The sequence below is a fragment of the Lissotriton helveticus genome, chromosome 2_1, assembly GCF_964261635.1.
Source record: "Lissotriton helveticus chromosome 2_1, aLisHel1.1, whole genome shotgun sequence".
NCBI lineage: Eukaryota > Metazoa > Chordata > Amphibia > Caudata > Salamandridae > Lissotriton > Lissotriton helveticus.
In genome coordinates, this window is record NC_136059.1 from 1,908,536,830 (window position 1) to 1,908,551,584 (window position 14,755).

Here is a 14,755-nt window from a genome sequence, read left to right on the forward strand (position 1 = left end):
CAGTGATGTCACTGACCATGTCATGAATGATGTAATATGTGACATGATCAGCAGTGGATTGCGGGTGCGCGATATATAGTTAGTGCAACTAACTATATATGGAATTTCAATGGTTTTGTGTGAGTAAAATAAGGTTTTTTAAATGCTAATTCCTAACTATATATGGTCTATAACCTATGGTTTTTTCAGTGAATATCTATATATCTATATATCTATATATCTATATATATTCACTGACAAAACCATAGGTTTCAGGAGTTATATAGTTAGGAATTAGCTTTTAAAAAACCTTTGAAATTCACTCAAAAAACTATAAGTTTTAGTGGTGTTATAGTTAGCTGGACATTTTACTCATACAAAACCATTGAAATTGCTCCTATATAGTTAGTTGTACTAACTATATTTCGCACACCCGCAATCCACTGCTGATGATGTCACATATTAGATCATTCATGACATGGTCAGTGACATCACTGATGACATCTCAAATGACATCACTGATGACATCACTGATGACATCATCCACGTGACAATCACATACACCTTTTCATAAACTATTACAATTTTTCATCACTCTTTGTAAAATACAGAGTATCATATTTAAATCCATTGTCACAGCAATACAAGTATCGAAATGTCGTGTCAGCTTAGAGACATTCTTCTTGCATCGAAATGTACTTTTGTGCTCTAGCATGCGTGTCCTCACTTTCCTGGTCGTCATCCCAATATATTTTTCGTTACAGGGACATGTGATTTGGTAGATTAAGTTCTCACTAATGCAATTAGTAAATTGCCGCAATTCCCATGGTCTCGTGGTGCCGATGTCAATACTCGTAATACTACAAGTGAGGGCACACATCGAGCAAGTACCACACGGGTGATGTCCTTTAATCGCAGGTAGGTCCCAAAGGGTACCTAACTGTCTCTTTGCTTGTTCTCGTGGACGGGTATGCACTAGACAGTCTCTCAAGCTGCTTGCTCTCTTAAATGCAAAGAGAGGATACTCAATCTTCTCTTTACCACTATTGAGTATCCGCCAATGTCGTCTTATGATCTTTTGCACACTGTTGGACTTGGTGTTGAAGGTGCTGACCAGGGTTAACCGATCCTGAGAGGGTTCTTTAATAGATGCTTCGAGTAGTGCCTCTCGATTGTTATTCGCCGCCCGTTTCCATGACCGCTTTATCAACTTCTTGGGGTAATGTCTCTGCATCAGTTGCCGAGATAGAACATTAGCATGAATATTGAAAGTCTCTGTAGTGGAACAGTTCCGCCTGAGGCGCAAAAATTGGCCCACAGGCAAATTATCCCGCAAAGACTTGGGGTGTTGACTTTCATATAGAAGAAGAGAGTTCCTCGCCATGGGCTTGCGGTGGAGTTCGCTTTCTAGTCCTGTTTGTGTGGAGTAGATGGAGAGATCCAAAAATGCAATTCTCTCTTTGCTGGTTTCAATAGTGAATCGCAAAAACTCATTTTGTGCATTCAGCCACTCATGAAATTGAAGTGCTGTATCCGTGCTGCCTCTCCAGATTAGTAAAACGTCATCAATATAGCGTTTCCACCATAATATTGATGTGAGAAAAGGATTTGTTGCTGCCAGCACTGTTTGTTCTTCAAATTTGTGGACATACAGATTCGCCAGCGATGGAGCAAAAATGCTTCCCATGCTGGTCCCTGAAGTCTGTAGATATAAGGTCTCCTCAAATTTGAAATAGTTCTCCTTCATTGCCATGGTGGCTAGGGCCATTATGACGGGGACCGGGGTAATGGAGTCGATATCAATCTCCCCCAGGATGGATCTGATGGTATCTAGAGTCTCATCCTGGGGGATAGATGTATATAGAGATTCGACATCCAGTGAAACCAAGAGATCTGTTTCCTGGTTAAAGTCTATATCAGGGATTACCCTCAGGACATCAGCCGTGTCCTTTAGATAAGTAGGCATGGTGTGCACTATTGGTCGTAGAAAATGATCCACAAAAGCAGAGAGTGGATCAAGGAGAGACCCCTGGCCTGAGATGATTGGCCTCCCTGGTGGTGGTCGCTGTGGCTTGTGCACCTTGGGTAAAGTGTAGAAATAGGGCGTGACTGGTGCTTGTGCTTGAAGGACTGATGTTTCTAAGGGGGTTACCCAGCCCTCTGACAATGCCTCCTCTACCAGTGATTTAATCTCACTGGTCAATCTTGCCATCGGATCTGTGGTTAGCACTTGGTATGCGATCCTGTTGTTAAGTTGTTTCAAACATTCAATCCTATATTTTTCCACGTCTTGTATTACGATGGAACCCCCTTTGTCAGCAGGCTTGATAATAATAGTTTGGTCTTGTGTCAAGGTTCGAAGAGCTTGTCTCTCTTGTCCTGATAGATTTTTAAAACCTTTAGTGTTGTTCGACCAAATTTGTTCTATATCGTCCTTAACAGCCTGCTCGAACGTTAATACTTTAGGTGGAATGGAATGGATGGGAGGACAGAAAGTGGATTTTATCCTTAAGCCTGTATTCACTTCTTTTTCTTGATTGGGATCGTCTGTATCTTTGTTCATAAAGAAGTAGTGTAATTTCAGTTTGCGAAAAAACTGAGCTAATTCTGTTTGCAACAAAAAGGGGTCTTCCCTCCTCGGTGAAAACAAAACCTAGGCCTTTGTTCAAGACGTACTCCTCTGTCTCCGTGAGGATCCGATTACTCAGATTCACCACTAAGCTCGGTTCAGATGTGGTTTCTACTCCTGTGCACCTCTCCTCTTCTGGCTCCTCGTACCGGCATGAGGTCCCTCTGACTCTTCCCAGTGTACCTGTGCTTGTGCTTGGCCGTGGGCTTGTGCTGGTCTTCTTTTTCCCCGAGACCGTCGGGGGCCAAACCGAAAAAGCGGCTGGTTGGGATATTGGGGGTAGCCCTGAAAATGCTGTTGGAAGGTCCCCTTCATAATGGCCCTAGCCACCATGGCAATGAAGGAGAACTATTTCAAACTTGAGGAGAGCTTATATCTACAGACTTCAGGGACCAGCATGGGAAGCATTTTTGCTCCATCGCTGGCGAATCTGTATGTCCACAAATTTGAAGAACAAACAGTGCTGGCAGCAACAAATCCTTTTCTCACATCAATATTATGGTGGAAACGCTATATTGATGACGTTTTACTAATCTGGAGAGGCAGCACGGATACAGCACTTCAATTTCATAAGTGGCTGAATGCACAAAATGAGTTTTTGCGATTCACTATTGAAACCAGCAAAGAGAGAATTGCATTTTTGGATCTCTCCATCTACTCCACACAAACAGGACTAGAAAGCGAACTCTACCGCAAGCCCATGGCGAGGAACTCTCTTCTTCTATATGAAAGTCAACACCCCAAGTCTTTGCGGGATAATTTGCCTGTGGGCCAATTTTTGCGCCTCAGGCGGAACTGTTCCACTACAGAGACGTTCAATATTCATGCTAATGTTCTATCTCGGCAACTGATGCAGAGACATTACCCCAAGAAGTTGATAAAGCGGTCATGGAAACGGGCGGCGAATAACAATCGTGAGGCACTACTCGAAGCATCTATTAAAGAACCCTCTCAGGATCGGTTAACCCTGGTCAGCACCTTCAACACCAAGTCCAACAGTGTGCAAAAGATCATAAGACGACATTGGCGGATACTCAATAGTGGTAAGGAGAAGATCGAGTATCCTCTCTTTGCATTTAAGAGAGCAAGTAGCTTGAGAGACTGTCTAGTGCATACCCGTCCAAGAGAACAAGCAAAGAGACAGTTAGGTACCCTTTGGGACCTACCTGCGATTAAAGGACATCACCCGTGTGGTACTTGCTCGATGTGTGCCCTCACTTGTAGTATTACGAGTATTGACATCGGCACCACGAGACCATGGGAATTGCGGCAATTTACTAATTGCAATAGTGAGAACTTAATCTACCAAATCACATGTCCCTGTAACGAAAAATATATTGGGATGACGACCAGGAAAGTGAGGACACGCATGCTAGAGCACAAAAGTACATTTCGATGCAAGAAGAATGTCTCTAAGCTGACACGACATTTCTTGGCAAAAAACCATGGAGAAACAGACTTTACATGGACCGTACTTGAAAAACCCTTCATACCATCACATGTCACAGACGTGGCTAAATTTCTTTTTAGGAAGGAACAAAAATGGGTTTTTAAATTGTGTACGGACACACGGGGGCTCAAGGATGACATACCCTGGCTAAGCCTTAAGTGAAACTAGGGACCACACCCACACCTAGATATAAGTGATCATACATGATTTAGCCCACTGACACAATCAGAATTGTATGTGAACGGTGCAAGAACTCTTAATCTACCATCAGTATGAGGTACCTGGTCTTCTGAATGGGGAATGTACTGTATTCCTGTAGTCATGGTCTCTTGTGTCAAACTGTGTTTTGATAGTGGTTTGACACACAGAGGATATATTTGTGACGTACTGTGTTAAAATATAGAGACGCTTTGGGTGTCCCTTACTGGTCTCACTGATCCGATAGTGTAGATGAGAAGAATGCAATAATAACAGCGTTGACACGGGACCTGTATGTTATTCATGATTTCTAAATACAAATGCCTAAACAACCTGGCACCCGGGGCACACAAGCCCTTCGCGATGTGTCTAGCCTGAGTTTGGGTACAACTAGGTAGAAGAACTACCTGGTAGGACGCCATGACGTCATCTGGTAGTTCTGCTAATGTTCAGGTAGCAACGAGTTTCATAGATAATGAACTACATGAGAGGACGTGGTGACGTCATCGTGTAGTTCAGATAAGTCCCGTGATATTACGAGACTTTTATCGTCATGCACCGACTTGGTTTCGACCTCAAGTAACTCGGAAGCGATAGTCTCGGGGACATCAGGCTAGCGTATGAGACTCACAACATCCCTGAATAGGATTAGCAAAGACAACTAAAATAAACTAAAACGGCCAGTAAAACTACAAGATCTGACGCGATGACGTCACTTTGCAGTCCAATGAAATATCGCGAGATCACGCGATCGAGGGTTACCTTAGAAAAGTTTTCGATCTTTGTGAAGTATGCATAAAGTGAGGATCATAGAAACTTGGGCAACAAGATAGAACTAGAGATATTGCTCTGGGAACTGAACAGAACATAGACACAATCATCGGTTCAACCGCCAACGAATCACACCTGATTGGTGGATAGGCCACCCAGTGACCAGTGAAATAGAGTGTCACTGCATGGCTCCTTGCCTCCCCCTGTCTCAGCTACGGCCAGAGGCAACGCCGGACAGGTAAGGGGTCACATTAGGCCTTTATTACTATACTTCATAAGCCTTTTGAGCATACTTAGTTTATGGAATAGATTGACAGAGACACACAGATCACTTTGTGTGTTCATTGGAGGTTTAATAGTGATCTCCTTGATTTACTAAGACTTTAACAATGAGAGGAGCAGTAGATGTGTGGGGGGTGGGGTGATGTCCTAGAGAGTAGGATCTAAGTAGCACTGAGTTAGCTTGAAAAGCGAGGTAAACTCACTGGTACATGTAAGGAGTGGGATTATATAGGACTAGCGAGTCCTGCAACCCATGTTCAGTTCCAGTGTACTTTTGCTTTTCAGAGCGGGGTGTCACTACGCCTGAGCCAGGTCCAGGACGAGGTGAGGTCTCTTCCCCGGGCATACTGGGTGAGTGATTATATGTACTAAAGTTAGACATATATTTAAGGCAATTAAGTAAAGGAACGGTCCTTAACTTATAGGTGTTTTTTTTCCCCGTGTTCGGTGTGTTCATTTTGCTTCTTCCTCTACAGATCCAACAGAGGTACCAGGTGCAGGAGGAGTGAAGTTACAGTTTATGGAGATTTATATCCTTTACTGTTAGAAATATATCACAGCAATATTTTCTTTTCAATTGAGTTTTTCACCAACACTAGTTTTGCAGTCGCATTGATATGAGAACAGAGGCCCTGAAGAAAGCCTAGGGTTCATTTCCCGTTAAGACTGAAACATGTTGGCCCCTATGCAGATATTTGTTAAACTGCAGTAGTAATGTTTTGCGCTGTTCTTGGTTTTAATTAGGAAGAGGTCTTGGCTGAATAAAAATATTATAATGAGATTCTCTATCCTATTTTAAATTTCACGCACTTTTCTTTTCTGCACTGCACTTACCCGTCAGATCAGATTCTTATGGTTGTCCAAATGTTGGTACATGTGAACTATGAGTCCGTGGAGGGTACTGCAGCTGTCTCGGTGATCTAGAGACACAAGACCCAGGACGGAGGACCATATGATAATATTGATCACACATGATATTGATGGGAATCCAAACATAGTTATTCACTCTGCTAACACAGGGTCAACCATCTTCTGTATGACGCCTTGAGTCAGAATCCTTGTCTCTGATTCCCTCTCAGCATACCAATGTGTTGCTGAGATACAATATGTATTCCTGATTAGATTTTCAGATGATAGACCCATAGGTTTGTTAGGTTGTTCATACATTTGGGGTCTAACATATATATAGCCCAATGTAGCCCAATATATATTTTTTCAAAGTTAATTATCGTAAAAACCACTGGAGCACATATCTTGAGACATAGCAAAGGCACATCGGGCTACCAGACCCTACAATTTTGCCAAGTTTGGTGGAAAACCATTCAGCCGTTCGGGCTAAAAGTGAGTCCAACCGCCCTATGGAAATTAACATGGGGAAAACACGTTTTGGGACCCCCCTTTTATCTCGGCCCCCGCTTGACGAATCCCCCCCAAACTTTCAGGGAAGGACCGGAGCGCCGCGAGGCAAAGTTAAGGAAAATTTCAGGAAGATTCCTCAACCGGCGCCAAAGTTATTCCCAATAGAATGTTGGGATTTCCCTACGGAAAACAATCCTAATTATATATACCTACTGGCTATCGCCAGTAGGGGATAGATAGATATAGATAGATATATATATATATCTATATATATATATATAGATATATATATATATAACTATGCATGACCAAACACAGCTGGCAGCATTACATGAAGAGGCTATATTGAAGGGTGACATACTGCCCTCAGGGGTCTCCCCTCTGGCGTCTCCCAAAATTATGTGAAGTGAGAAAGACACTAGACAAACAACCATGGCAGGATGTGGGGCTAGAAAAAGTAGGGGGTCTCTACAAAGATGAGTAATTTCTATTGCTTGTCTCCATCAGAGAGATATACATACTAGGTGTTGATTAGTTCAGTTCATAACTCATCATGCACTGAAAAGAGTGGCGAACCAGACATTGGAAGAGGAAGAAAATGAACCGCCTAAATCACAGATACACAAGCACGTAGTGACCAGACTACACAATACACTGGCATAGTGTTTTACACTGACTCTGCCCTAGCATGAAGAGGGAAGATAATATTGGCTGGGCAATCACCAAGAAGGAATGGCAGCATTGCTCAGAATAACCAAAAAAAGTGATAATAAGCCTAAAGTCTAAATTTACTCAGTTTAACTACTTACACCATACCTACTTGTAGCCCACAAAGATTGCGAAAACGTACATGGTGTAACTGACCAGTACCCAAAATAACCTATATAAAAAATGAACAACTTCTATTTGGTATTGGAGAGTCCACTAATTAGAAAATTCTGGGAGAAATACTAACTATGCTCCACAGAGAGAACAGGCTCAAAACGTCACCTAGGACGTACATGCAAAGCCTAGTGCATAGGCATAAAAGTGCCAAACAAATTTGCAGATGTGTTGGCCTTGCTTGGTTTTAGCAAAAAGAAACATAGTCATGAACTGGAAAGCAAGGAGAGCTCCACACATTGCTATAGGGTGTACAAACATGGGCTACTGCTGAAGTATAAGTTATTGTTTTGCAACAAAGAATACAAGATAGGGTTTTTAAACATAATAAATGGGATACCATACTGCCTGCAATATCAGGTAAAACTGATAAGCCCCTATGAAGATGGATCTTATCTCCAACAGAAACGTTAGTCACTGGGTCATCAAACAGAATATGTCAACATGCAGGCCACTGACCTAAGGTAGGCCTTGTCAGAGAAGTGAGAATGTGATCAGCGACGGAGTGCATAAAAACAAACTTCTGTGTATTGATAGTGGGACATCTAAAATTGAATACACAACATATTGCTTAAATGCCTAAAATGTCAATGTAGGTAAACATACATGTCGCAGTCTGGGGTGCACATGTCTGTTTTTTTTTGTTTTCCTTCATACTAAACGATGTTAAACAAAACTGGTGTGAATTACCAAAAAATTGTTCTGCAGCAATAAGATATTGCCTGGCTACAACCATGGACTCTAAAATATTGCAATTGTACTGAATATGCAAAATGTAATAAAGAACAATTAAACAAAAAAGATTGTGTATACACAAGTATACTACTTGAATAAGAGTAAAGGACTTAAAGGACTTGTCATTTACTACACAAAAGTAAAAGGGAGGGTGGGAGGGGGTGGTGGCAAAAATAGTTTTTTTAATAACAGTGTTTTTCCTACAGTATGCGTGAATCACAAATGGAGATATCAGTAAGTTTTCAGAATATGCATAAACGTTTGTAGCATTTGTGTCACTGTCAATTTGAATAGGATTTATGTACAAACAACTGGACATACCCGTAAAGAAAATCTGGTATTACACATAGTTGGGACAAAGTCCGTGAAAGGTAAAGAAAACTCAATGTTTAGCGTATCTCCACAGGCTGCTAGATACACTAGGAGAGGGGATAAACAAAAAGAGGTCAGTTCAGCTACAACACAAACTCATTCTAATTAAATTGGCGAACAGCCTTTTAGGTATTTATTTCAAGCACACAAATTTTACATTTTTGCAGGATTGGCCTGTGATGAAATACACAATAACATACTATGGTAAGAGAAAGCGCACTACAATTGTAAAAACATTGCCCCATAGGACTTCACTTGTGTAAACTGGTAATACGAAAAAAAGTAACATTGAAATAGACTTTTTAAATAATGTTTTTTTTTTTTTTATTTGCTCATACAGTACATCCAACGTCCTATATTGAAATGTATAATTTACTTTTATTCTATTAGCTGCGCTCAAAAGTAAATAAGATAGAGTAGGCTAGAAATCCAACCTGGTGGTACAATGCAGTAAAAGGAAACGTCACATACCCAACGCTACTTTGGCAACTGATATAGGTCATGAATTTGCATAACCAAGCCATGTGAGGTTTGACTCAACAATTATTGACTTCAATAAAGAAAGAAATATAGGGCCCTGTTATTGAATGGAGGGGTGGGGGTATTCTTTATCATACAATGTCACATCATAACTTTCTTTATTCTGCAGCACCTGATGAACGTCATGCTTTTATGAGGATTCTAACTCTTTACATTTAAGTTTCCTACTTTTGATAAGCACGGAAGTCAGGTTTTTAAGTTAGGAATTTTAAGGCTGGAGTTCCATTCTTCCCTCCATTCAGACGCGAAGATGTTTTGGCAAACTATGGAAACCATAATTATTAGGCCCAAGTTACAGCAGCAATGACTATTGTTACCCTGGATGTCCAACGTCTTGAGAAGCTGGCAGAGTCTGGCTGCCCGAAGATGGAGTGCAAGGCTTTGTAAAAGCTTTGAAGCTGGGCAGGGGTCGCTTCGGCTCCCGGAAAGGGAGGAAAGGCCGGAGTTGACCCAACAGGCTCCGTGGGCGGAGCCAGACGACTACCTTCCGCTTACCGCGTCCTGTATGCCGACGGACGGGGAGAACGCCAAGAGTGACGATGCTTCTTCACCTTCTTCTTGTGCTTCGACTTACCCAAAGACTGCCCTCATCAGCCAGGCTAGCTTGAGCCTGGTTGATGAAGGTTGTTACCCAGAAACCTTTCCCATGATGCTTGTTTCTGGTCCAGGGAGGCCCTGGCTTGGCAGTTCGGTCTGGACTATTCCCATGAGGCACAGGGTCAAGACTGATTTGCATATGGCTGGGTCTAAACTGGGGTGGCATGGTGAGCAACAGAACAATGGATTTAACCCAGATCTCTTGACTGGGGGTGAATGTATGATTTATTCAGCATTCCGTCCATATGTTGGCGTAGCAGGACCCATGTCTGGGCATACCCATCCCACTTGGGGTGTCGAACTGAAGCATACTCAAACATGATGGATAGAATGTTCAAACAAATCTCACCCTCTGTTAATTACTCGGAACCTGGCATTTTGGGCTGAATTGCTCACATTTGAGGTCGGTTAAGACTGATTTGCATATGGGTTGGTCCAAACTAAGGTGGCATGGTGTGCAAAATAACGATGGACCGGGATGTGGACCGGAGTGATTACCATTGGCTGAAATTAATTCAAGCATTTCATCCTTCACGTTATTAAGCCTAGACTTAGGTCCAGTGCACACTGTGCCACTAAAACCAAGCTATACCCGACCCTAATAAGGACGAAACCGGTCTTCGGTTGCTTATGTCTGGTACAGATGAAGTATCTTGAAATTTGATGGTTCAGCTGGGATACAAAACACCCACTTTGTTCTGACCCCATCTGACCATCAACGATTGGAACACCTGATGCTCAGTTTCAGGTTGCTGAAGTCCTTTAGTTATTTGGAGGTACAGTCTTCCACCGGATTTTGATTCCAGGCAGCTACTCTCCTGTTAAGATATGGCAAGCATCTTTGGCCAGTTCTGCTAATAACCTGGACCTAGTACACCCAGTGCTGATGATATATTTCGGCACCAAGATGTTGCCATTGTGAGAAGAATGCAACAAATGAGTTTGTCCCTAGTCAGGCACTTAACAGTGTAAGGCCTCGCCAGAAAGCTCAGTGCAATTGGTATGGAGTTTTATTCCTCTTTTGGCCACCTTTTTCTGAAGTAAGCCCTGCCAGCTGACACTGAATTCTGCATCTGAGTCTCAGGTCTAGCTAGTACAGAATTTTTTTTCTGGTATTGTCGCAAATGGAGATTATTTCAGAGTACATGAGGCCGTTTCAGAGGTGATGCACCTTCAGCCTCTGGAGCACCTTCTGGTGGCATGTCCCATGAAGATTTCTTGCCATGGTGAAGAGTGCAATCTCTCAATTCTTACCCGTTGTCTAAGGGGAAGCAAGTCTCTGAGGATGGGTTTCTGCAGTTCTTCCGTTATGTCGATCACCTTTTCCTGAGACAGTCTTAGTGTGGCCAAAGAAGAGTCTATTATGAACCCAAGAAGGTAAGAATATGGCTGGGTAGCAATTCAGAGTTTTTCACAGCGATAACTAAACCCAGATTCTACAAGAGGCCATCAGTCATGCCCAGATGGGATCTCAGTTTAGGCTGACACAATCCTTCAGAAGCATGTTGCCAAGATTTACCAGGAACCTCGTCCCTGCACTTCAGGAATAGCATTACCGGGTTCTGATGCTTTATGAAGCCCCATAGCTATAAAGAGGCAGAATAGAATGCCATGAACTTGCACCTTTGCACTCCGTGAGTGTGCCAAAGAAAACTCATGAGAGCGAAGAACAATTCAGATGAATGCACTCTTTATTTGCATCTTATCTTCATTATAGACTTTCAGGGCTACCTTCTCCACTGAGAAAAGAAGATGGCGAGGTCTTTTGTCTTGGAGTCCCATAAACCCCCTTACTGCCTGGGGAATAGGGGGTCCCCCTGCCAAACATCTGTACACGAAAGATGCCAACCTGCCCCACAGCAATAGAAAGGAAAAATGGAGAGTCTTTACCTTTGTATCTTCCTGGGTCATTAGTAGCCCCAATTGCTACTGCCTTGCTCACTACCTCTTGATGGGAAGAAACCTTCTGGTACGTTCATGGGCTACTTCCTTTTTACCCTTCATCTCTCCTTTGGAGCTCTGACTGGAAAAAGGCCTAGTTGAAAGGTTCTACCTCAACCGCCCGCAGCATACAGCTTTGATCCAAATTGTTTTTTAATGGAAGCCTGTGCCTTATCCCGGGAGGTCAAAATAGAGACTAAACTGCCTTTCTCCATAAGAGAGGGATACTCCAACAGGCACCTTTGACTTAACTTGTCGGTGTAGAGCAATGTTTCTGTATAGAGACAAAGCCAATTTCTTTTTTCTCCTCGGATCTATCAAGGATTTTTTCAGGGGCCTGATGACATCCAATCCTGCCATATCTTCCATGAACAGGGAATCTGTTTCTTTCAAACCTTAAATATATTCAATCAGAAATGGGGCCCCCTGTTGTCTACCTCATGCATATATCTTGCCCTCTAATGATGTAAGGGACATTTCTCCCTTAAGTGAGTAGAGACCTCCTTGTCTAAGAGTTTCCTAAGTTTGTTCCTGACATTTGCAGCGACCTCTGTGTAGGAAGCTGGCTCTTTGTGGTTTATTATCTGATATATCATGTAAAGAGTCCAGGGGTTCACTTATGAGTGGATAGGACTTGCTATGCAATCGCAAAGCGCTCTATTAGCAGGTAGTGTGGTCGAGCAGCCTTAGGCCTCACACAGAGGAGTGCAAGACATTTGCAAAAACATACAATGGTTAATAAATGACGTCACAACTCGAGAAGGAGATCCACGCCAATTTATAAAAATATCTTTATATATGTTTAGGCATCAGAAGAAAATCTTTCAGGTAAGTACATTTTTAAATATAAATTCTTTTCAGTTCAAAACGTGGACTTTTGGAGTTCTGCAATGTATCCCTATGGGAGGAAAAACAGGTACAGTACTTCGATGTACAGGATTAATCTATGGGAGCTAAGGTGAGTTGTGGGCAAGGTCCAAAGCAGCACCAGCAGTACACCACCAGTGGCACAAGGGCGGCCGGGTGCAGGGTGCAAAAAAGCATCATGGCCCAATAGATTTCATTTGAAACCGGTCACTGCAGAAAAAGGCTGCAGGCTCTGACTGGAAGACCTACCTGAGTGAATCAACAGGAGGGTTCAAGACTTGTGATGCTCTGGCACGCAGGGACACCAGGGGTCTTCTACTCCACCGCACAGGGGTGACAGATGCAAAGGTATGTTTAGGTGTTGGATTTCCGTACCAGGAGCAGTCGTGGTTGAGGGGTACTGCGTGCAGAAGCTACAGGTAACATCGGGGAGTCCACAAGGGGTGAGACCACACTGGACTCCAACTCTGGAGCACAGTGGAATCTTGTTGGCACCGGTGGGTCACTTCAACTCGGGCAAGAGGCGTCGGGTGCAGAGGTGGCTTCGGATGTCGGGTCTTTGGCAGTTCCTAAGGTGTCAGAGTCTCTTCTTTTGAGTTTCTTTTGAACAGGTTCACTGTTCACAAGAGGTCTTGGCCTTTTTTGAAGGCAGGCAGTCCTCCTAGGTTCTGGAGGCACTCAGCTGCAGGATGAGTTGACTATTGAGCAGAGTAGACAGAGAGCGGAGGGCAGGTCAGCCGGGGCAGGTCAGGTGCTCTCTTCTGCTTTCGTGGCTTTGTATCCTTCTTCGTAGGTTGTCAAGATCTGCTTCTCTGGCGCCAGGGACTCCCCTTAATATTGATTTTAAGGGTGTTAGGAGAGTGTAGGGTAGTAGCCAAGGGGTTACTGACACTTGGGGTCACTACGCCCCCCTATATGACCACTTTCTGTGGGAAGAGGGCATAACCCTGTCCCAGAATTCCTAAGTATGCTCTCACAAAGATGTCTTCTTCTAAAAAGTTGTGTCCACCTCACAGTAGCCCACCTTAGGGGTGGTACTAGCCTGGAGGCAGCACGCCTACCTGACTAGCTCATTTTTCCACCTGTCCAGGTGCTGAGGGGGTCCTGGACAAAGGGGTCGGCGTCCTCTCCTGTGGGGGGGGGGGGGAGTGGTCAGATTTGCATTTCAAAGGCAAGAACCCTTTGAGGCTTGCTGCCCCAGGAAGGCTTATCAGCAGGGCAACCTGTGCGAGGCTGTGTTACACCCTCTTCCCGGACAGTCTTTTGTTCTGGGTCTCCTGAGAGCAAATGCTCTTACCCTAGGAGGCCAGAACAGCGTCGCGGATGGCAGGCTGGAAGGTTTACAGGGGGCACTTCTAAATTGCCCTCTGTGTGTATATGCTTTTAAGTCCAACACAGCAAACACAAGGAGATGATGGACGGAGCGCTGAAACTTTAAAGACACTCACTCCCAGTCACAGATCGGGGTTAAATCCATCATCATTCTTTAGCTCACTTCGCCACCTCAGTTCAGACCCAGCTATATGCAAACCACAAATACCATCCATCATTTTTGCAATCATTTCATAGCATATTAACAAATTTACCTATTTAAAAAGGAGTGTAGCGTTTTTGGTAAGAATACTATATTTCTAAATGAAATCCAATACTTTGCATCTATCTGGTTATGCCTTCCCTCTTTCTACAATTATAGAAACAGTAAAGAATCTTGGATTCAGCGCAAGCAGTGTTTGGAATCATTCAAGAGTTAACTTTGGGAAACAAATTAGTAGGGGCTGATATATTTGATCTTAAAGATCTGATGGAATGCAAATAAAGATCAGAAGTCATTCACTATAGAATAGGCTGGTAAATACAAGCATACAGTTATGTATTTATAGTTTTTACAAGCATATTTCATATCAATTGGTGCTAACTTATAATTTTTTGGGAAACTTTAAATGCGGTTCTTACCATTCTCTTGCTGTTTTGTAGAACAATCAACCCAATTATGCTGATTTGCTGCCCAAATCATTTCAAATTGATGAAACATTATTTTTAAATTCCAAGTGTAAGGCACAAATGAGAAAATATCAGGGGCATTGTCACTGGACCAGTCTTGAATCAGATCTGAAAAAAGCCATTAGTTAGAAACTGTGAATTTCCGGTTACGA

At 43.0% G+C, this 14,755-nt stretch overlaps 1 protein-coding gene across 15 annotated transcripts in view; it reads right to left on the reverse strand.

Annotated features, from left to right (window-relative positions):
• Window positions 1-14,755, reverse strand: part of BLTP1 (bridge-like lipid transfer protein family member 1) — a 2,102,388-nt gene that overhangs the window by 1,834,161 nt on the left and 253,472 nt on the right. For all 15 annotated transcript variants that reach the window (XM_078676841.1, XM_078676840.1, XM_078676839.1 and 12 more), the window contains 2 exons: window positions 14,556-14,711; window positions 8,607-8,704 (listed from right to left, as the gene is read on the reverse strand). In XM_078676841.1, coding sequence (XP_078532967.1) covers window positions 8,607-8,704; window positions 14,556-14,711 — 254 coding nt within the window. The remainder of the gene's footprint in view (window positions 1-8,606; window positions 8,705-14,555; window positions 14,712-14,755) is intronic.